Raw genomic sequence first — 23,505 nt, forward strand, 5'->3', positions numbered from 1 at the left:
ATCTTAATGACATACACAACTGTCAAAGTAGTTCATAATTACAAGAATGTTCTTTCTAAATTTTATGGCTACATTCTTTCATTCATTATAATAATTCAGGTTGTGTGTGTGTGTCTGTGTGTGTGTCTGTGTGTGTGTGTGTGTGTGTGCGTGCGCACGCATGCAAGTTCATAAAAAATGAATATGTATGAATAAAGGTCAAGTTAATCTTTAAAATATTTGTATTCTATTTTCTATACTTTCAATGATGTTGCAAGTTTTTGATTTCAATAAGTTGTTTTTGCTGTTAAAAGACTTTTGAAAAATTATTTTTTAAGTTATCGAATAGGTATGAAAATCTTATTAAAAACTAATTATTCTCAACATACATTTTATGCTTATATCAATAAGCTATAAATCTCCTTTCATTGTATAACTAATGTGAAATTATGACAATGAAGTGTTCCTTTAATAAAGTAGTATATGCTGCATTTTTAGTTTCATGGGGATTAAACGAGGCTCCTGGTAATTTTTGTAATATTGACTTTATCCACTCTTTAAATGACTACATGTTTTGTTATAACAAGTCATCTTTCATGCTGCAATGTACTTTATCCATGGTCAACAGGGGAAGTCATTAAAGTAGAAATGTGATTTAGTTTAATTCCATTTTATAGGATATATTGGTTTGAGAATTTTTAACATCTTTTATGCAATGTGTACAAAAGTAAATCTGTGTCTGTACTGCATTACAACTTTCCCACCAGTATATCTGACAAATTGGCTATTTATTCACAGTAAAATCGCACACAATAAAGCAATGGTATTCCCCAATATATATGGACTTGCTACTTTTATGCTAAAAATGCCATTCTTTCTGATTGAGCACTTACTTTGAAGCAGGCACTTTGTTTTTTAATATCTCAATAAATGTTTTACAGCATTTTGTGGTAGATCTTTTGTTCATATCACTAATGAGAAAAATAAATCCTAGGGAAAATAACTAAAGCTAAATTAATTAAATAAAAAGAAATTAAAGCTACAGTGAAATACCTGTAGGACATATAATCTCTTCATCTTTTTTTAAAAATTCTAATGGCTTCTATAAATGCCTCATTTCCCTTTAAAACCATGAAATGAATAGGGATAGTATTAATTTTCATATACCTCCCCCTTTTTTTCAGCAAATTCTGAAATAATTAGCTACAGAGGAAGACTTCAGTATTCACAATGGAATATCGATTAGCTATAGGCAATATAGGATGGGTTCTCAAATTCTTTTTAACAAGGAATAGCACTAGTTTTCCTTGGGTCTTGTTTTGTCGTATTTGAAATGTAGTATTTAGGCTTTGGGGAAGTTGCTGTATGCAGTATACATTTCATTTCTTTACATCTCTATTCATTTGCCACCCCCTACCCCAAACATTTAAATGCTTTGAACCTATGATGTACAGGGGCCCAGAAACAACACTCCAAAGTCCAGTGTACCTATCCTGAACACTTTCAAAGAATCTTTTTCACCTACTATGAGTCTTTCACGAGTTGTCTCCTCCCATAAGCAAGCCATAAAATTCATAATTTTCCCTTTTCTAAGACAAATTACAGAAACCTTCCTCAAAAGACAACTTTAAAATGTATAAATACTTTAAATATAACATGCTTTCTGATTTGAGACAGTCATAAAGGAAACTGCTGGTCTAACTTGATAGTTGACCTAACACTTTTGAAAGGAATCAAGATCTGTGCCCAGGGAAAAGAATGCCACACAGAGACGTCAAAAAGAAAGTAAGGGTCTTCCCTAGGTTTTACTCTCAGTCTATTAGACTACAACTATCATTCACTCACTTCTATAGGGTGACATATTTAGTCAGTGATGGTTTCAAAAGTTTCCCCGGCATGTAAAATTCTAACTATACATTTCTATGATTGGCCTGACTTTTGCTATAGAAATGTGTGTAGTCAATGACCCTTATGGTGGGTATGGAAAGATGGCACAACTTTTTGCTACCACAAGTTTTATCAGGTACATTGCATTTGCTTTACTGATTAGTAGGCAAAACGACCATAGAACAAGACATGTTGATGGTGGTAGAGGTCCATAGTCCTAGCACTCAGTAGGCATGGAGTGCAGAGTTTCGGGTCACACTGGGACACTAAGCATTACCCAGTCTCAAATAAATAAATAAATAAATAAATAAATAAATAAATAAGCAAGCAAGCTTGGAGCATGTGCTGTTATTCTTTGTTTTCTATAGCAAAAACAAAACTAAGGCATAGTTCACTGGGAACTTTTGTATAATATACAAGTAATTTCCTGAACGTTGTTAAAAATCAGGCAAAATAACCATGAACTAATTAAATAAGCATTAACGTTAATCTAAAATGTAGTAATAATAAAGCAATCTTCAAAGTATCTTGAGATTTGTAAAGATCTTGTGTGAATAATCCAAAAGAATACAAAAGATAAAGACAGGTATTAAAATATGTAACACATATGCATATATACACTTAGGGGAATCTATGAAGTTTCAAAACTATTACTCAAAAATAATAGCCATGGAAATTTTAGATTTTAATGCACCAGTTTTATTTATCAATTCAAATCATCACCTGTCAAAAGATACTCTAAAAAAAAAAAAAGAAAAAAGAAAAGAATCTCTGGAGGCCAACACACCCGAATATATTAAACATATGGGGATTGGAGTGACAGGCAATTATAAATATTTTCTTCTTTATAAAAAGGTAGTACCTCATGGGATATCCAAGAAATAGCAATTTATAAAACATTCTTAAAAGATGGGTCATATAAGAAATAACAGCAGAGAGTTTTGTGGACAGGAGAATGAACAGGCATTACCAACTCAAATACACTATTCATCCTTCAAAGAATTAATGTCAGAGGGGGACAAAAACTGGTCCTCACAACACTTTGCAAACTTTCAAGAATTTAAGAGGTGCAACCAGGCACCCAGTTCTTGCTGCTTTAAAGCAGGTCTTAGATTTGCTAGGCCCCTCTCAACACACCAGCAGGGCACTCGGCAGTTGTTTTGCACAAGTGGGAACTTGGAAACTCTTTATCCTTCAGGCCAACGGATTTGGCTCCCGGAAGTGCCCTAGGGTGGGGCTGGAGTGCAGGTCTTAAGCTTCCCCGAGCTGAGGGGCGGGGCGCGGAGCACTACGGGGGCGGGGCGCGCGCAAGCTCCACCTCCCTTCGCGCCCGCTGGCTAGAGCCAGGGCCCCGGAACGTCCGGGTCATGGGCGCGCAGGCCGGTGGCAGTTTCTTGGAGCGATGGCTCCTCGATGACTCCTGGAGGGCGCGCGCCCTGTTGCTCTAGGTGCAACTGCAGCAGGGCCCGGCGGTACATGACCTCCAGCTTCTCTAGTCGGGCCCGCAGCGCCCTGGGGCTGCCCGGCTCGTCCTCACGGCCTTCGCCTCTCGCCCTGCGGTTGGTGGCGGGCTCGTCCGGGCTGAGGGTTTCGACTGCGGCCTCCCGTTCACCGCTGTCGCCCGGCAGCCGCAGAGCCTGGCGGAAGAGGCTGCGGTTCTCGCGCTTCAGCCGCCGGTTCTCCAGCCTCAGGCGGGCGTTCTCCTCGCGTAGCCGCGCGTTCTGCCGGTCCCGCTCGTCCCGCGCGCGCAAGGCCTCCAGGTGGCTGGCAGCCAGGTCAGCGAAGCGCTCCTCCAGCTGTCGCCGGGCCCCGCCCGCGCGGCCTCGCCAACCCACGCCACCACCGCAGCCCTCCTGGGCCCGGCCTGGACGGCCCGACTCTCCGCGGCTCCCGCCGCCTTCCCCGCCGCAGCAACCGCGCCGGGTGGCGCAACCACGCATGCGCCACATCGGGTCCGGTCTGGTCGCTCCGCCAGCTCCGTAGGCCGAGGGCCGCGCGCCGGGCGCGGGCGGACTTGGGCCCGGCTGGGCGCTCAGTCGCGGGCGGAGGAAGAAAGGTGGCGGGCGGTTCTGGCGGGAGGCCAGGGGAGGCCGGGAGTTGGCCAGAGCTGAGGCGTGTCCTTGTCTCTCGTGGCTGAGCGGCCCCCCTGGGCCTGCAATCGGCTGGTCTGCTAACACACGACGCCCCTGGGGAGCGCTCTGCCCGTGCCAGGAAAGCCTTGTCCTCTGCTGGGTGCTGCCACCACTTCCCTGAGGGCCTTGGCACTGCGGGAACACTCCAGCCTTGCCCTGCTCCCCAGCACAGCCGCCAGTGCTTACTTTGCGACTTACATGGCAGTCTTGAAACAAAATGAGTTTTGAGACTGCTGTGGAGCACGTTGCATTCATTTATAGGATTTGAAACCTATCTGCTTAACCACGCCCTTGTGTAAGAAACACCAAATGGTATTGGTCTGAGCACCTGCCCTGAGGGCTCTCTGACTCCAACAGGTAGCACTCCAAATACTTGAGGCAAATCCCTGTTTCTGAACATCCCTTGTGTTGGAACTTAATGATAGTAAGGTTATACTGGGCCTTGTCTCAGAGCAGTCCTTAGAATTTTAAACTACAGTTTTATTTCATATATTTGAGATACAGAATATTCAGAAGTTTCCAAACTATCTGAAGACAATTGGATACATACCTTTATACAAAGCACATAACTACTGCTTTTCCTAATGATCTCAACCTACAAAGGCCATGAATTATTGCAAAGTAAACTAAGACTTAGACACTGAAGTCAGAATCTTTGGGAAATACATGGTAATAAGAATCTGTGTTTCAAACAAGGTTCTGTTTAATTTTTAGGTACCATGTGATCTCCAAAACCACCAGACCAAGGAAGTGAACAGGTACTGCCTAGGAGAACTATGGTTCCACTAAGTAGCTAGAAAAACACTCATGGGTTGGGGATTTGGCTCAGTGGTAGAGCGCTGGCCTAGCAAGCACAAGGCCCTGGGTTCGGTCCCCAGCTCCGAAAAAAAAAAAAGAGAGAGAGAAAAAAGAAAAGAAAAGAAAAACACTGTTATCGTCCTTTAATTTTTCCAGCTAAAATACCACAAATTTACCTGAGCTCTAGAACAGTCATTTCATGAAATCAGTAACAAAGATGTTTCAAAATTTAAGTGAACTTAATTTAAGAAAAGGCTGTAATTTAAATGTAAATTTTAGGCAGTAAACATTGTAGACAGAGCCTGACTTCTCTAAACTACAGAACCTGGACTATGTTGTTAGCATGTCCAGACAGTGTAGTATGAAATACTAGTGTTCTGGGAAAGATGATTTGCTCTGGGGTTTAGATGTGACAACTCTTTAATAAAGAGACTTGAGTAACTGCATACCTCATAATAAAAGTGTAATGTGACACCAGTCACCACCTATATGCTGTAAATTAGGCACTAACCCATTTTATTAACATTCTTTTATTCATTTATAAAACTATAGTATTTTGCTCTTTTCAGGATTCAAGTTGTGCTTTCTCTTGAATAGTGTCTTACAATCAAATGTTTTCATTGTCTTTTAATGTTTTGCTAAAGAACATTGGCCCTAGTTGAATGGGAAGGTAGGCTTTTGTGCTCTGCTTTAGACCTCACTCAACTTCTGAATGCTTCTGTCTTGGTAATAAAGTAATGCTAAGTGTCCTACTAAGCAGATATAACTGATGAGAGAGGATCTCAGTTTATATTGCCAGTATATTTGATACAGCAAATTGTGTGTGTGTGTGTGTGTGTGTGTGTGTGTGTGTGAGGGGGGGGAGAGAAAGAGAGAGAGAGAGAGAGAGAGAGAGAGAGAGAGAGAGAGAGAGAGAGAGAGAGACTTTGTTTTTTCAAATGAGAGAAGAGGGAAGGTAGAGAAGGAAAACAAAAAAAGCAGTTGAACGAAAAGATGAGTAGTAACCATGAATGCCTTCTTTTATACCTTATTCATTATTTAATGTGTGGGTAGTTTGTCTGTATGTCTTTGTACCATAAGCGTGCCTGGTCCCCTCAGAGGCCATAAGACAAAAGAGTATAGGATCCTCTGGTACAAATGTCAGTAGGTTGTGAGGAGCTGTTTGAGTGTTGGGAATAGAACCTCTAAAAGAACAGCAAGTGCTCTTAACTGCTGAGCTATCTCTCAGAACTTGAAGGTTGCCTTATTAAGAACATTCACCTATGTATGGCTAATGAGTGCATCAGTATTCCTCAACAAGAATTGAGAAAAATGTAAGTTCTAAATTGAAGTTGGGGGATAGCAGACTGAGTCAAATGGTCACAGCCAGAATTGTTGGTGTGTACTTGCATTTAGATTTATTTAGAATAATACGTCAATAATTGTATGACCTGGAAATTAATATTGCATTTGTTTATTGAAAATGTAGCTAGTGCATTATCCTCATAATTATACAATTGTAAATTATGTCCATATAATTTACAGTGTTCTACACAGAAAAACATCACAATAGTAGATATAATACTATTATTTAGGTAAAAATTAAAATTAATAAGATAATCACAGAAAATGATTATGGAACTTAGTAAAGTTAAAATATGCAGTGCTGCAGTTGAGGTTAGAAGGAGGAAATATAGGCTACAAGCACTCGTAGGGAAATAAATAAGAAAATATAGGCTACAAGCACTCTTAGGGAAATAAATAAGACTGCTTGTTACATGGACAGATGTTTGTGAAGAGTAGCATCATTTGAAAGTCTCTAAGAATACAGCTCATTCTTTTCCTGACAATACATGCTTCATGCTCTTCAGCTGTGCTTAATAAGAAAGAAGATTGCTAAGCAGCAGGGCAGGGAGGGCTGGCCTGAGGGATGGTTAAAGGGACAGAATTTCACTAGTACTGTGACTGTTGTATAGCACATGTGTTGGCCAGCAAGCTGTGGTGACCTCCAGGGAACTACTTCAACCTTTTTAAAACAGATTGATTATTTATTTATTTATTTATTTATTTATGTATTTACTTAATGTATGTAAATACACTGTTTCAGACACACCAGAAGAGGGTAACAGTTCCCATTACAAATGGTTGTGAGCCACCATGTGGTTGCTGGGAATTGAACTCGGGACCTCTGGAAGAGCAGTCAATGCTCTGAACTGCTGAGCCATCTCTCCAGTCCAACCTTTTCTTTTTTCTCTTTTTTTCTTTTATCTGCTTTTCTTTTCTTAATTTCAAGGATTATTTCTACAACACTCCTAAATGAGGTTTGGAATTGTTAAAAAAAAAATGCAGTAAATCACTTAGAACAGTTGGCTTTGTTATTCTACTCAAGGAATTCTATCACATCTAATTCCTATAAAGAGGACTTATCATACTTACCTAGTTGTCCTTCCCTTATTCCCCATGGCCAATCTTATTCAACAACCTACTTTTTGTGTTTAAGAGTATTCTCCTCAGTTGGTAAAATGAATTAACTGATGAAATTACCATCATTGTATCTGTTAGTCTATAATGCCTCAAAAGTACTTTCATAAATCTTGCAGTTGAGAAAAGGTATGTCAGCATTGGTGTGAAGTTTTTATTTGGCCTACACTTGACCTATTTATTTTTTCTCAAAGCAAATTTCGAACTACAGTTATTGACTTTGTTATATAATTCAAACTAACAATCTAATCTTGATTAGAATAGTGCCCTATCGAGAGCCCTTGCTTCCAACTCCAACTCCTCCTCCTAAAACAGAGAACCGGTGACCATCTCTGAAAGATGATCTTCACCCAGGGACTGAATCAGCCAGACCTATGAAACATGATCCCTGCTGCATAAACCATTCAATTTAAGTACAGTTTATAGCATCTAGAGCTGCTGATGTTTCTATTGTATCTTGGTTATTTGCATCATAAAGGACCTGCTAATATGAAATTTATATCCCACTACTCCTAAATCTTAGTCATTTCATGATACATTCTGTAACTTTAGAGAACAGACATGATGGTTATACTCCTAATTTGGGCTCTATGATGGATAATCTTGAATGTCAGCTCAACAGGATCTAGAATCAACTTAGAGAGTTGCCTTTGCACAGACAGATCTGTGAGAGCTTTTCCAAGAAGGAGTAATGAGGTAGAATTATCCAGAATGTGTGCCACATTCTCTCTGAAGGACAGATATAAAGAGGTCCAAGGAAAAGGAAATGCTGCTTACCTACCTGCCTTTCCTTCTTGCTGGTGAGTGTATTTATCCCTTTATTCTTACTGTTGTGTTGCTACTGCTGCTGCTGTTTCTGTGACTGATTTTCCTTATGATACTGGGCCCTAGATTCTTTAGCTTCACATAAACTGGAGGCCATGCATGCTGCAGGAATCCTTCAGGCCTCCAGTGCGAGGTTAGAGTTACTGAGCCACCCATGCTCATAGACTGAGCAGTTCTCATGTTCTCTGCATCTGCAGCATGCTTTTATTGGTTAGTTTATGTCACCTTACACAAGCCAGAGTCATTTGGGAAGAAGGAGCCTCATTTGTGGAAATGCCTACTAGTTTGGCCAGTGGGCAGTCCTGTAGTGCATTTTCTTGATTGATGATTGACAGGAGGAACCAGATCACTGTGGGTAATTCTCCTCACCCTGCTGAGCTGGTGCTCTGGGTGCTATAAGACAACAGACTTACCACAGCATAGGAGCAAGGTAATAGATGGCAAGAGCTTGTGGCCCTGTCTGAGTCCCTTCTGTGACTTCCTTATGTGACGGATTGAGTAATAGAACTGAAAGCTGACATAAACCCTTTTCTCCAAAGTTGATCATGATCTTTCATCACAGCAGTAGAAACCCTAACAAAGACAGCACTGATGACCACTGTGGAATCATCAGCCCTATCCTATAAGCCAATCTAAGAAATCCATTTTTACAATTCATTCTAAAAGTTCTATTGCTCTAGAGAATTCTAATACAGTATCATTATTTCAATATATACACATATCAAAACACCATTGTTATAGACCATCAGTATATGCAAATGTTATTTACCATTCATACTTCAACAAAACAGAAAAAAGAAAATAATATTGGTGAAATAATACCTCTAAACAATAGGTTTTAACCTGACACTGAAATTCCTTATTGTGTCTTATATGGTAAATATTTCTCGTGTAAATGGATCTTCAAAAACAAGTGAACTCCTGGTTTTAGTGAACTACTTCATTGTGTGAAGGTAAGGATAGGTTGGAAGTATGAGAAGCACAGAGAGAAAACTAGTTCTTAGGTGACTGTGGCACGGACAACATTCATTTATTCTTTATTATCCTGGATAATGTCTTGTCTTTTTCTTTTTTACCCTAGGGTTAGGGTGTCTGTAAGGGACAAAACTTTATGTAGTTCACACACTGCCCTTGAATTCTCTGTGAGGAGCTAAGGCTGGTCTTTAACTCCTAATCTTCTTGCTTCCACTTTCAAATAACTAAGATGTTAGTTCTACACTCTCTTCAAAAATTCAGGAGGCTGAGAAAGGAGAATCAAGACCCTATCTCAAGAAAAATAAATTATTAGGTAAAACTGATAGTCATTTTAACAGATTTTGGTAATAGAAGTTTGCCCAGAAATTCTCTTGTATTTTGGCCTTATCCAGACTGAAGTAGGAAAGCGACTGCTCTAATTCTTAGTAATAAGCTCCACTAATCACTGGTATTAATATGTATTAATTTTATTTTACATATGAGCGTTTTACATATACGTTAAAACTATAATAATAATAAAGAGTCTGTATTGAGACACATTCAGATTTGATTATGTCACATCCATCCTAGTTCTGTTGCCTAGAGTAGTCTCCTAAAGCCATGGTTCACTCACTTTTCATCTGAGAATAAAAATAGGATCTTCTGTTTGTTTGTTTGTTTGTTTGTTTGTTTGTTTGTTTTTTGAAGGCATGCATATCTTAAACATAGAAGCAGCTAGCAGGAGGTTTTTAATAACTCCAGGATATTATTATCCTGTGGTTTGGTTTTATTTTATGCGGTAGACATTTGTAGAATGATTTCTTATGAATAGTCAATGCTATTTAAAACTCTCATTTGAGTTTCTTGACTAAGGAGCTACCCCAAATATAAGATGCTGTCCCAATGGTGATATGATTCTTATTTCTTGATAGTTCTCATTAAATGTTTGGGTTTTAAAATCCATATTCTGTAAGCCCAGTGTGCTGAAGAGTTTGGTTAATCACATTCTGAGCTTCATGTTTGCTAATATTCTCCCTGAAGCCTGGGCTGAGCTTGGTTCATTTTCCAAAAGCAGATTTATTACGGTTATGAAGAGCAAGTATCGATGCTCGGGAGTGTGAAGACCTCTTTATTGGAATAATTACTGGAGAGTTAGGAATTGTAAATATTGATTGCATTTATTTAGTCTTTTGATACGGGCAAAAATATTAAAAGCCATCAAACACCAGCATTGCCTTTCACCAGCATCATTTAGTTCTAGCTAGAGGGAAAATTGTGACATGAACAAAAGCAGTGTGACTTATCTGTCTTAATTAGGACATTTTCTATACTGAAGGAAATACCCTTCTTCAAGCATGATATAAAACACTAGCCAGACTAATAAAAGAAGGTAAGTGTGATGCAGGCTAGCATACAATAGTGGGGCCTAGAGCAGAAGTTATCTGCACAGGATAACAGACCCACAAGACCATTGTTCCACTTTTTCATGCTGTATTTCTGGAAATTTGCATCGTTCCTCAAAGTATCTAAAACTGTAGTATTCATTAGCCACATGTGTATTTTAAATGCAATCTTCAGATTAGTTCCTAGCTTACACTGGCCACAATCCCAAGGTGCCCGAGTCACATGTAGCTGTGGCATGTGGGGGTGGTAGTTGTTAGCACAGAGAGATCCTGTAGGCAGCAATGAGATTAGTCACATGCCCTACTCCCCACTCAAATTGTTGCTTCAGCTTCAGGAACTATGTTGAAATTGATAGTGAAAAACCTACAAGAGACATTTTCAGCATTTTACTCTATATACAGTTTCATGCAACTGAACAGTTTTCTTCTGAGCATAGGGATAGAAATCCATCCTATTCTATACTTGTTTGGGCTAGTATTTGGTGTTATTTGACCTAATATAGTCACATGGTATGGTTGTTTAAATGAGAATTACCACCATAGGATCAAGCATTTGACTATTTGGTTGCTAGTTAGAATGACACTTCTTGGGAAAATTAAAAGGGGTATTGCCTTGCTGACAGAAGTATTTCTTGGGGAAATGGATTTGGGAGATCAAAGCCCCTCTTTAGTTCTAGCGTGTTCTCCATGTCATGTCTGCACTTGAAGATTTGAGATCTCAGGTTCCTGCTCCTACTGTTCTGCATGCCATTGGCTGCCATGATTCCCTACCATGATGTACTCTTACTACTCTGGAACCATAAGCCCAAATAACCATTTTCTTCTATAAATTGTCTTTGTACTGGTGTCTTATCAGAGCAACAGAAAATATGGAATAGGTAACCTCAATTAAGGAATTGACTTGAACTGATTGAGCTGTGGGTATTTTATTTGATGGGTCAGAGCTCAGCCCACTGTGGCAGTACCAGGTGGTCCTAAGCTATATTACAGAAGCCGTCTGGAAGAGCAAGAGAACAGGGCATCAAGCAACATTCTTGCATAGTTTGTACTTCATATTTTTATCTTGTCTCAGTTCCTGTTCTGACTTTCTTCAGTGATAAACTGTGAACTGGAAATGTAAACTGAAATAAACCCTTTCTTCTACAAAATTGCTTTGATGTTTTATCATAGCAACAGAGAAAGAAGATAGTAGAACACTCTATCACTCATGTTGGTGATTCTGCCTCAGTCTAAGTTCCAGAGTGACTCATCAAAATAATAAAAGGGATGCTGGGAAATCCTCATGCTTAGAATCAGGATAATCATGAGATTAACTCAGAAAAGTAGGAAAATAAATAATTTAAATGATCTCTTAGTCCTTTTTGTTACTCTCAGTGATTTTTCTTCCACTCAAGAGGAGGGAAGCATGAGTTCTGGACTAAATCATCATTCCTGTCATGGATTCTCATCTTCAGTGTAGTAACATGCTTCATGCCTGCCTCATGCAAAGAGCCCATGAAGAGCCAGTATAAGGAAATTAAGTTTATCCCCTTCCAATCTTCACTGTGGCTCTTCTTGTTGCTTTTGTTACTGTTTTTAGCTTTGAGGGGGAGTAACATGATAAACTAAAAGTTAAGTTCAAAGAAAAGAAAATAACAGGTGGTAGTGCAAATTTTTAGTATTGGATCTTAGATGCCAGATGTCACATGCAAGCCTGCACTCTGTGTCTTTGTGGCCTTCTTTACACACTCTTTCTCAGCTCAGACTGTGCTACTGTCCTCACAGCTCTGGCTTTGGTGTTAAACCCTGTTCTCCTTTTCCCATGGAATGACTGAAACTGGGCAATATGGTCCTTTAGGGAATAATAAAGGCAGTTATAATACTTTATAGGTTAGTCAAACTCCAGAAGTGGTAGCTACTCTCATGAGGGTATTGTCAATTTGTGGAGTCATCTTCCACTAACACTTAACCTTTAGATTTATCCAGGCACCAGGCCTCACTCCCAACAGATGGAATTATATACAGTACATGAGCTTTTTGCTCGGTTATTATCTTTTACAAAAAAACACGTACAGCATCTGTCTTTTCTATTAGCATGTATTCTGAGATAAGGAAAAGTTCTACAGTGTTTCAAGCAAAATTCCTATCTTAGTGAAGGCTATAAATTTACTCTGGCAGTGTTCAAGGAAACCCAACTATCAGTTAGGGACTGACCAGAGCCCAGGTACATAATAGTGAGGAAAGGAGATGTAAGGACTGATTGGGTTGCATTTTGATAGGGTGTATAGACAATATAGCCTTTGGGGTTTGTCAAGGAACATCAACACAATCCATTCCTTCTATTCCATTGTTATGAGAATACATTCGTTTTATATAATGGAGGTAACTCATTTTGCTTTCATGGTCATCTATAAAATAGTAACAATTAAAATACATGAAGGGTTAGAACATTTTTAGAACTGAAACAGAACGCATCACTTGCTATTGTGGCTGTAAGAGATCAGGTGGTTATATCATTTACTGTAATGACTAATATGATCTATATTGATCCAAAATTTATATCTCAATCCCAAAATTCCAGTCTAAATTCAAAGCTTCATGAATGACAATTTTTATTTAATGTGCTTTCTTATCTCGCTTGTTTTCCAATACTAACCATATTAAATTTATTTTTTCCGGGAGGGAGAGATGGCTCAGTGGTTAAGAGCACTGACTATCTTCCTGAGGTCCTTAGTTCAATTCCCAGCAACCACCTGGTGGCTCACAACTATCTATAATGAGATCTGATGCCCTCTTCTCATGTGTCCGAAGACAGCTACAGTGTATATAATAAATAAATAAATAAATCTTTAAACCTATTTTTCCATGTTTTTTAATTGAAAATAGATTTTTCTCATACAGTCAATACTGATTATAGATGTTGCTTGCAACCCAACCAAGACCTTTGGGTTAAGAAGGTGCAGAGTACAAGGACACAGACTTCGGGAGTCAGGGAAGTGGAAAAAGCAGACTCCTTTATTAAAAGAACTGGGCAAACCTTTATATCCTGTTCCCAGCATATCATTAATTCTCAAGTAGCCAATATGATGTGTCTTTTTCTCAGTGGCTCGCTTATCACCTGATCCAGTATCAGTGCTGGCAGATTCTCGGTTGGCTCAGGGTGAAATATCAGTGGTACATAGGTACATATGCCAGAATTGTGGCTGGGCCTGCTTGGCTACATTCTTCCTACATTCCTCCCCACCCCTTTTTTTGGTAGCCTGGTGTAAGTAAGAGTTCTTTGTTCCAGCCTTGTTGACCTTATTTCAGGGGTCCTCCCTGTACTCCCTAGGGTTCTTCTCTACCTCCCTTCCCTCCAGATCCACTCCATTTCAGTATCTCATTACAAAAATTCAGGCTTCTATGACATAACAACCAAACATTACAACATAAAATATCATAAGATGAAGGGAAAGTTATTATATCAAAGTTGGACATGGCAAGCCAACAAAAAGAGAAGAATCCTAAGAACAGGCATAAAACTAAAGACCTTCTCATTCTCACAGTCAGGAGTCCAATAAAAGTATTGAGCTAGGATTTATATGCATTGAGGACCTGGTACAAACCAGTGCAGATCTTGTGCTAGCTGCTTCAGTCTCTGAGAGCTTATATACGTGTTGCTTAATTGATTCACAAGACCTTTCTCTCCTGGTGTCTCCTATATCCTCTTGTTCTTAAAATCTGTCTACCTCTTTTTCTGGGGAATTCTCTGAGCTCTGGCAGGAGGGATTCGATTGAGGCTTCCCATTTGAATATCTAGTTATGTGTTTACATCTGTTCCCATCTGCTGTGGATGAAACTTTTCTGATAATGACTAGAAAGGGTATTTCCCTGAGTATAGCAGAATATCATTAAGGACCATCTTATTAATACACTTTTTCCAGGCTATCTAGTCTTTTGTTCTTGGTCATTCAATCAGTATCAGTCATGGGTTTCCTCTTGTGGAGTGAGCCTTAAGCCAAATCAGACATTACTTGGCTACTCCCAAAAGTTCTGTGCCACAGTTGCCCTAGCATACTTTTCAAGCAGGGCAGATTGTTGGCCAAAGGTTTTGTTGCTGAGTTTGTGTCCGAATTTCTCTTTCAGTAGCCTGCAGAATACATTTGCATATGAAAGAGACTAGAATGTAGGGGTGAAGGGGCTCTATGTAGGCACCAGCTTTATTGCTCTATGTTTATTGAATTAAGTGAGTATTGTCCTTGGCATTGGAATTCTATCAGTTTATAGAGAGCAACCCTATGTCTTAGCAATAGCCTGGGTTGTTTGGGAATTTACATGGGACCCTCACTTGGTCAACAGCACAACTGAATGCAATCAATTTCTGCCACGGGAAGCCTTGCTTGACTACAAAGAGATGACCAGTTGAAACTCCATATCCTCCCCTTTGCTATGAATCCTCATTAGGATCACCTTCATATATTCCAGGACATTTCCACAGCCCTAGATTTCCAGACCACCCCCTAAATGTGCCCCAATTTTATCTGTCACTTCCTGTAATCTCTCTACCCCATCTTCTCCCCCAACACACCTGCTCTCCCTGGTGCTATCCCCACCTGCTCTCAGTCTATCCATAAAAATCTCTTCTGTTTACTCACTCCCACAGAGATCCATGTGCCTCCACCCACTATATCCTTCCTCTTTACCTAAAATCTCTGCATCTACAGATTGTAGCTTGGTTATCCTTTACTGAATGACTAACATTCACTTACAAGTGAATACATACAGTATTTATCTTTCTTGGTCTGAGTTACCTCATGCAGGAAAACTTTTTTTTTCTCATTCCATTCATTTGCCTTTCATAATGTCAGTCATTTTAATAGCTGAGAGATACTCCATTGTACAAAATGACCACACTTTCTTTATCCATTCTTCTGTTGAGGGACATCTAGATTGTTTCCAGTTGGTGGATTTTTTTTTTTTTTTCCTGAACTGAGGACCGAACCCAGGGCCTTGTGCTTGCTAGGCAAGCGCTCTACCACTGAGCTAAATCCCCAACCCCTAGTTGGTGTATTTTTATGAATAAAGCCACAGTTGAGCAAGTGTCCTTATGATAGGTTGGAGCATCATTTGGGTAGATGCCCAAGAGTGGTATAGTTAGGTCTTAAGGTAGATTGAGTCCCAACTTTCTGAGGAACTGCCATACTGATTTCCCTAATGGCTATACAAGTTTACATTCCCACCAGCAATATAGGAGTGTTCCTCCTGCACCACGTCCTTGCTATCCTGAGATGTCCCTTATATTATTGATCTTAGACATTCTGACATATGATATCTGCATGTTGAAAAATGCAAAAGATCCATACTTATCACCCTGCACAATACTCAAGAATAGTGGATAAAAAAGACCTCAGCATAAATCCAGATACATTGAACCTCATAGAAGAGAAAGCTGGGAATCACCTTGAAAACATCTGTTGGCAGTATATTTGATCACACTGAGAACCATGATATTGTGTTATTTACTGAAAACAAAACAAACTCTTTCTAGTTGTGGTGGGGCTCAGCCCTTAGCACACACCTTTTATTCCTCTGGCTGGAATACAGACATGCCCTTAATACACACCTTTAATCCCAAACAATGAAGGTAAAGTTAATTTGTAGAGGAAAGCACCCATGTGTTGACTGTAATATTAAAATATCAATCCATTCTATCACAGTCTAGGCACTGGCCTGAGGTCTTGTCTCCCCACTCCATGGCTAACCTCATGCGGCGTCCACCCAGTCTGCTGTGGAACCCTCTCAAATCCCAGTCATCTAACCCCCATGGCTAACTGCTGCCAAACCCACTCAGCAATTTCAAATTTCCATGGCTGACTGGGGCCACACTCTCACAAACCCACACTCTACCTCACCTTTCCCATTTCGAGAAATGGAAAACACTAGACAATCTTAGTTTAGAATCATCAGATAACATAATCACTAGGCACCGAATCTAGCATCCTAAAGTCACCAACTATTCTATGTTAGAAATCTTCCCAGTGGCAGATCCTGGTGGATTCCTCCAGCAGAACTCAGCCCCCGGCCTACTTCTTGTCTGCCTCGCTCCTGCTATCCAAAGAAGTACCCTCCTCCTCCTTTCTCTCTTTCTCTCTCAGACCTGGAAGTCTTGCCTCTTCCTCACCCAGTGATTGGCTATATTTATGATTTATTATTTAATCAACTAGGGGAAAATTTCACTACATGTTTGAAAATATTGTCTAGTTGAATTGCAGACAAAATGAGAAATCAAAGATTTGACAGAATAGGAGATGCACAACTCTCATGAGAAGAGCAAGGAAAGGGAAGCTACTTAAGGGACAGTGCAGAGGAGAGGAGGCAGTTTTACTGGGACAGTTGTACAGAGCCAGGTTGCAGAGAGAACAAGCTAGACACAAGTGGAGACAAAATAAGCCAGAGAATGATAAGGAGCTAGAAGGTTAAAACATAATTGCCAAAGTTCGTACGAGGCCAAGCAGAGCAATTCAGGAGAAGCATAGAGCAGACAGATTGAATCAGTCAGCATGGAGAAGAGTTTGAGCCAAAAACAGTTGAGTTGACCATCCAGCAGCCATAGTTTAGAAAGAGATAGGAAGGGTGAATTTATTCAATAGCAAGTCTCAGAAGCTGAAAATATTCTAGACCTAGATTAGATTGTATGGAGACTAGAAGCTTCCAAGACTAGGCCTATGTTAGCAGATGGGGGACTAAGTCTCAGAGAAGATGATTACTTCAGGTGAATAAAAGATACTTTAACACATTTGAGCAGAAGTCTTTCTAAACAGAACAGTGATCGCACAGGCTCTAAGATTAACAATTAATATGTGGGACCTCTTCTTTCCTTAAGCATTTTATTCATGAATATTTCAAATGATATCCCCTTTCCTAGTTACCCTTCCACGAACCCAGGATTCCATCCCCTCCTCCCCACTCTCCTTTACCTCTATGAGTGTTCCTCCGACCACTTACCCACTCCTGCCTCACCTCTCTAGGATCCCTCTAAACTGGGACTTCAGGCCTCCACAGGACTAAGGGCCTCCCTTCCCATTGATGTCAGATAAGGCTATCCTCATCTCTATATATATGGCTTTCTCCAGGTATACTCTTTAGATGGTAGTTTAGTCACTGGGAACTCTAGGTGGTCCAGTTAGTTGATACTGTTCTTCCTGTGTGGTTGCAACCCCCTTCATCTCCTTCAGTTTTTTCCCTAACTCTTCCATTGGGGTTCCTGGGCTTAGTCTGATGGTTGGCTGTGAGTATCTTTATCTGAATTAGTGAATTGATGGCAGAACCTCTTAGGGGTCACCCATACCAAGCTCCTGTAAGCAAGTGTTTTTTTGGCATCAGGAATTGTGTCAGGATTTGGTGTCTGCAGATGGGATGGACAAAGTGGCAGCCTAGAGAATAGGAAAGTTTTTTTTTTTTAACCAACTCCCATCTGATAAAAGACTAATACATAAAATCTATAAAGGACTCAAGAAACTAACTATCAAAAAATAATTCAGTTTAAAAATTGGGTACAGGTATAAGCAGAATTCTCACTAGAGGAAGCTCAAATAGTTGAGAAACACTTAAGGAAATGTTCAACATCCTTAGCCATCAGGAAAACACAAACTCCTTGGGATTACATATGCATCTTTTAAAAGGTTAGTTAACTCTCCAGAAGTCTCCATTTCAACAAGCAGTCCCACCATGTGGCTAAGGAAGCCACTTGTTTATTGCATTTTATTTCTTCCCATTCTTTTATTTCACATATCTGCCTCATGCAATTAATTTCTTTCCTTTAAGTATTTTTAATTTTTCTCAGCATCTTTCTTTATATCAGATTAATTCAAAACAGTATTACCTGTCACCTGGTTTATGCAGGAACTATTTTGCTGTTCCCAGTCTTACTCCTTTCATAACTATGATTCACAGAGCTAGCTTTGCAAACATAAATGTATAACATTCAACTTACCCATATAAAGTCCTCCAAGGTTTTCTATTATATGATTAAGAAAATCCAAACTCTTTTCATTTTATATCCTGGACTATAAGTCTTGTTTGATTTTAGTCTGTGTCTTAATATTCATCTATTTTTGAATTTCCTGCTCTATACTTTAACTGAGATGGCTACTGGAGTTCAGAGGTTCAATAAAGATGATTAATAGTGTGATAGTCGCTACAATGTGAATGAACAACATGGGAATCCTTGTGGAAGGAAGTATGCTAATGATGTTTTTCATTTCTGGCATAATTTAGTAATTTTGTTTCTGCTTATACTGGGTTAATTAATCCTAAGTATATTGCTGATTGATTTGTGGGTGTTAATGACAAGGGTATAAATTCTGATATGTTTGCTGAGCTAAAAACATGTGAGTATAATTAATATAGCAGATCAGTTTGCACTTTGATATTTTTATTATTATCATCTTTTTAAGTCTGAGTTGGACTAATCATTGTTGAACAGAGATTAATCAATTGTTAATTAGATGATTACAGTAAAAATATGGTATTTTCGAATGAGATAATTAGAATAATAATAGACAATTCTACTGTTACAAAAAAGGCAAATGAATTTTTATTCAATTTTTTTTCCAAAAGGCTTCATGTTTAAATGTTTCCGGTTTTGTTTTGTTTTTCATCAGGGCATAGGGAATAAATGTGTTTCTTGAGATATTTAATTGAAATAGAATAAATAGTACTGCAGTTAATGAAATAACATCAATGAAATATATTGTGATTTCTAGTGGCATTTCACTTTGAAGAGGTTAATGCTTTTAAACTTTAACTTAAAAAGCTAATACCTACTGTTTTGAAGGAGGTTGGGTTTGGAGAACTAAAATCCCATTTTCTCCAGTTAGAAAACCATAGCATCCAAGAACAAATAAAAAACATTGACTATATTTTAACTGCTCCCTTCATCATACATCATCACTGGATTCTCCACAGTATTAAACCTGAAGCAATAGTTAAGGGAAATATTTGATAAATATAGCAAGAGTACATTTTAAAACAAAAACCTGAAATTCAAAGAAAGTGGTGTGAGAACAAATACACATTTCTTTTTAGCCATCAGAAAATTAACTAAGGCATACAAAGTAGAAAAGACATAAAATTAATGTGCAGAAGGAGGAGAATTGCAGGAGTATAGTTACCCCTTAGTTCTATTTGATTTTGAAATGTATACGTACCTCCTTGTCTAAACCAGGAGTCGAGGTAAGAAAGGTTAAAGACAGGGATGGCAAATGAATACTAAGAGAATTTGGCAGGCTTGGAGAACATATAATGGCATAGGACAAAATACATTGAACTCTAAAACTAATGTTTTGTAAATGATTCTCTATAGGAAAGAAAAGGCAATGGTATGTAACAAATGTGTCCAGGTGTATTGACAGACTCCCATCTTTCTGTGATACCAATTTAGTCTCTCTGGTTAATGAGACTTTACTAAAAAGAATGGATGGAATTTTGTTTCTCTTTTGCTATTCTGAATCACGTTGATAAAGAACATTCCAAATAGCCTCACCCTAGATGGAAAGGAGAAAAAGGTACAATTCAAATGGCATTTGTTCTGAAGTATATTCTAAGGCCCCTCAACATGTCTAAAGATCGTTGTTAGGGTGTTACTTCCTCAGTCTCAACACTGGCAAATGAAGTGAAGTTCCTGAGGTCATGCACAATTTGGTTGTTTTCAGGAAGTCATGGGGAAGAATTCATCAGTGAATATCCTTGTTAAAAAAATGGTATTTACATGAGATTGAGTGGAAGAAAATAAAAAAGTGAGATACGGTAGATAGGCATGTTACTCAAATGAGAAAACCAAATGGGGAAAACACCTAAATTATAAATCAGAAATGGATTCACACAGAATAGAAAAGGAATTAGAAGCTAGCACTACAGAATATTAGATTTTAGTTTTTCTCTGGTATATTTTTGCTAAAAATACTGTTCTGTGGCAGGGCTTAGATATTCTAAAGAGACACTTATGATTCAGTCTTTATCTAATTATTGAAACAGTGGGCCTACTAATTTCAGTGTCTTCTGTAAGCAATGCTCAAAACAGAGATGAGCCTGGTCTTTCAAGGCAGCACAGTTTGTGTACTGCTAATTATAGTCCTTGAATATAGATGTCCACTATCACAGCTATAGTCAGAGAACTAGCTTTCTGGGATATTACTTTCATATAACTGATAAAAAGTATTAATCTCTTGAATTATCTCCTATGAAAAATTTTCTTTAGATGTCAGAGTTTTTAATGAATGAAATATTGTACATAGATGAATACTATGCAATCACTGAAAAATAATGTATGCATTTAAAAATAATCCTTACTACATATATCTATTTTTGCATGTGTAAGTGGTATTCAGGCATATGTCTATGTATTTTCAGATGTATATGGCACATGTGTGTGGCACTGAGTTTGTATATGTGTTCATATGTATATAGCGCCTATGTGTGTGGGGGGGGGATGGGTGTGCACGTGGAGGGTAAAAGTAGATGTAGGCATCTTCCTCCATCACTCTCTACTTTCCTGCTGCAGGGCCTCTCACTGAGCTGAGAGATCATGGAATCAGTAAGTGTAGGCAACTTGACCTACAGTTTGCCTGTCTCCATCTATCAAACCAGGCAACCATATGCAGGCCACTGTGGTACTTGTTTTATGGGGGGGAACTCATAAGACTGGAATTTTGGACTTGAAATTTCTTTGGCCAGCACATTTTATTCTAAGTTATCTCCCCAGCATCTCCTTTAATTCGTTTAATTTGTGATATGTAGTAATAATAGAAATAATACCTTTTTATTCCAAGTAATTTGAGTTAGTTTTTATAAATCCATGAAACAGTTACCCTTTTACTTGCATTGGCATGCTTATTTTGGAGAGATATACCATAACTGACAAACTCCATAATGTAACGTTAGTGGTATTCCAAGGAGAAAGACCAGACAGCCTTGTCCCAGTCATGAACCCTATTGTCAAAGCATGAAGCTCTGAAATCTTCTGTTTGAAAAACTAAAGATATCAACAAACACCACCAAAAGCTAAATCTTTTCTAAAATCCTCTTAAACGTCTCAGATTAGGTCTGCCAGCAGTGCCTGTTGTTGCTTGGAGAGTTAGAGGTTTCATGGGAAAAGCCAGAAGGAACACTATCCGTTTTAACAGGTTTTTGACTTGAAAAACATTTTTTTCTCAGTAACCTCACAGCAAAAGGTGTCTGTCTGGGGATAAGACAAAGGGTGTCAGAACAGAGCTATGTATCAAAATATGACTTAAGGGAAAAGACTGTGCATATTGAAAAAAATAAAATAATTGAAGTCTGCAGAATGACACCGGGACAGTCCTTTTTATGCTGACAGGAATGAGAGAGTAAATATGGAGTGTTGCAGACTGCAAATGTCTTTTGTATTCTTGCAACACGGAATGTGCCTCTTGGTTTATTTGTTTGCTCATTTTTAAATGTATTTTCTGACAATTCAGTGGTTGTCATTTCTACTTGTTCTTTCCTCTTTAGTGTAAACAGATTGCTGCTTCAGCTGAAGTGGGTGAAAGGAATAAAGGCTTTCTCATGGCTATCAACGATGCTGAGGGCACTTGGGGCAGCCATCTGAGTCTTACAGACCTACCTGGTCAAGCATGGTGGAGCTGGAATCCATCCAGTGGCAATATTTCCTCTTCCTGGCCACAAAGCTCTGGTCCTTGATAACTCAGTAACCTATACTGTCTTTAAGTCCAATTCTAGTATCTTGTTACAAATGTTGCTTTGTAGATCATAGAAATGGAATATAATTGCTAGCCTAGATCCCTGTTGTTCAACTGGAAGCTGTCTGGTTAGCAAGAGTGACAATTCCCATTAAAAACCAATCCTACAACAATTTTAAAAAGGAGGCAGATGAGTTAAGTGAAATAATTTGAATTTTGGTAGATAAAGGTGTGTTAGAGAAATAACAACCTTATTAGAAGTACAAATTCTTTCCCAGTTGTGTCTCTGGTTATAGGAATATTCATTGTATTCCATTCCCATAATTTGTTTTGCTTGTTTGTTTGCTTGTTTGTTTTTGTTTTTGTTTTCCAAGACAGGGTTTCTCTGTATAGTCCTGGCTGTTTTACTATTCTGGAATTCTTTTTGTAGACCAAGCTGGCCTCAAACTCAGAGATCTGAGTGCCTCTGAGTGCTCAGATTAAAGGCATGTTCCTCATAACTTTTACTAGGATGAAAATTTTAGATAAGTATCTATAACCATTAATCTTATTATGGTTTCAGAATATTCTGTGGGTGGCCTAATGCTGAATGTCAAAAATAAAGTTTCTTATAATTTACAGTGCTTTAGGGTTCATCCATGCATAGATTTGACAAAAGTTATATGTTCTCCAAGTAAATAGACAATTAATGCTCCTTTTTTAATTTAGATATGATCACTTCCTTGATGCCTTTTAAAAATATTTTTGAACTTATTGTGCAATTTCTATGCAATTCTATTCCCAAAAAACTGAAACTTTTAATTTAAGAGTGTTGTTACGTCTGGATTAGCAAGTATAATAGCCTAAGAATTTCATGAAGTCATTGCTTTTAATAGCTGAATAGTACTCCATTGTGTAAATGTACCACATTTCTTGTATCCATTCCTCTGTGAAAGGACATCTGGGTTCTTTCCAGCCTCTGACTATTATAAATAAGGTTTCTGTGAACATAGTGGAACATGTATCCTTGTTATATATTGGAGCATCTTTTATGTATTTGCCAAGGAGTGGTATAAATTTCTGGAAAACCTCCAGACTGATTTCCATAGTGGTTGTACCAGCTTGCAATCCCAACAACAATAGAGGAGTGTTCCTCTTTCTCCACATCCTCGCCAGTATCTGCTGTTACCTGAGTTTTTAGTCTTAGCCATTCTCACTAGTGTGAGGTCAAATCTCAGGGTCAGAGCTCCCAGGGCTAGACCACTAACCAAAGACTATACATGGAGGCACCCATGGCTCCAGCTGCAAATGTAGCAGAGGATGGTCTTGTAGGACATCTATTGGAAGAGAGGCCCTTTGTCCTGTGAAGACTTGATGCCCCAGTATAGGGGAATGCTAGGGCGGGGAGGC

The 23,505-nt window shown here is 38.8% G+C and overlaps 1 protein-coding gene across 1 annotated transcript; it reads right to left on the reverse strand.

Annotated features, from left to right (window-relative positions):
• Nucleotides 1–2,542: 2,542 nt before the first annotated feature.
• Tusc1 (tumor suppressor candidate 1) lies at nucleotides 2,543–3,906 on the reverse strand. Its single transcript, NM_001401265.1, has one exon. It carries the CDS (start codon nucleotides 3,813–3,815, stop codon nucleotides 3,204–3,206), a length of 612 nt encoding a protein of 203 aa, NP_001388194.1. The 5' UTR covers nucleotides 3,816–3,906; the 3' UTR covers nucleotides 2,543–3,203.
• Between the last annotated feature and the right edge of the window lie 19,599 nt (nucleotides 3,907–23,505).

The sequence above is a fragment of the Rattus norvegicus genome, chromosome 5 (genome assembly GCF_036323735.1).
Source record: "Rattus norvegicus strain BN/NHsdMcwi chromosome 5, GRCr8, whole genome shotgun sequence".
NCBI classification, from domain to species: Eukaryota; Metazoa; Chordata; class Mammalia; order Rodentia; family Muridae; genus Rattus; species Rattus norvegicus.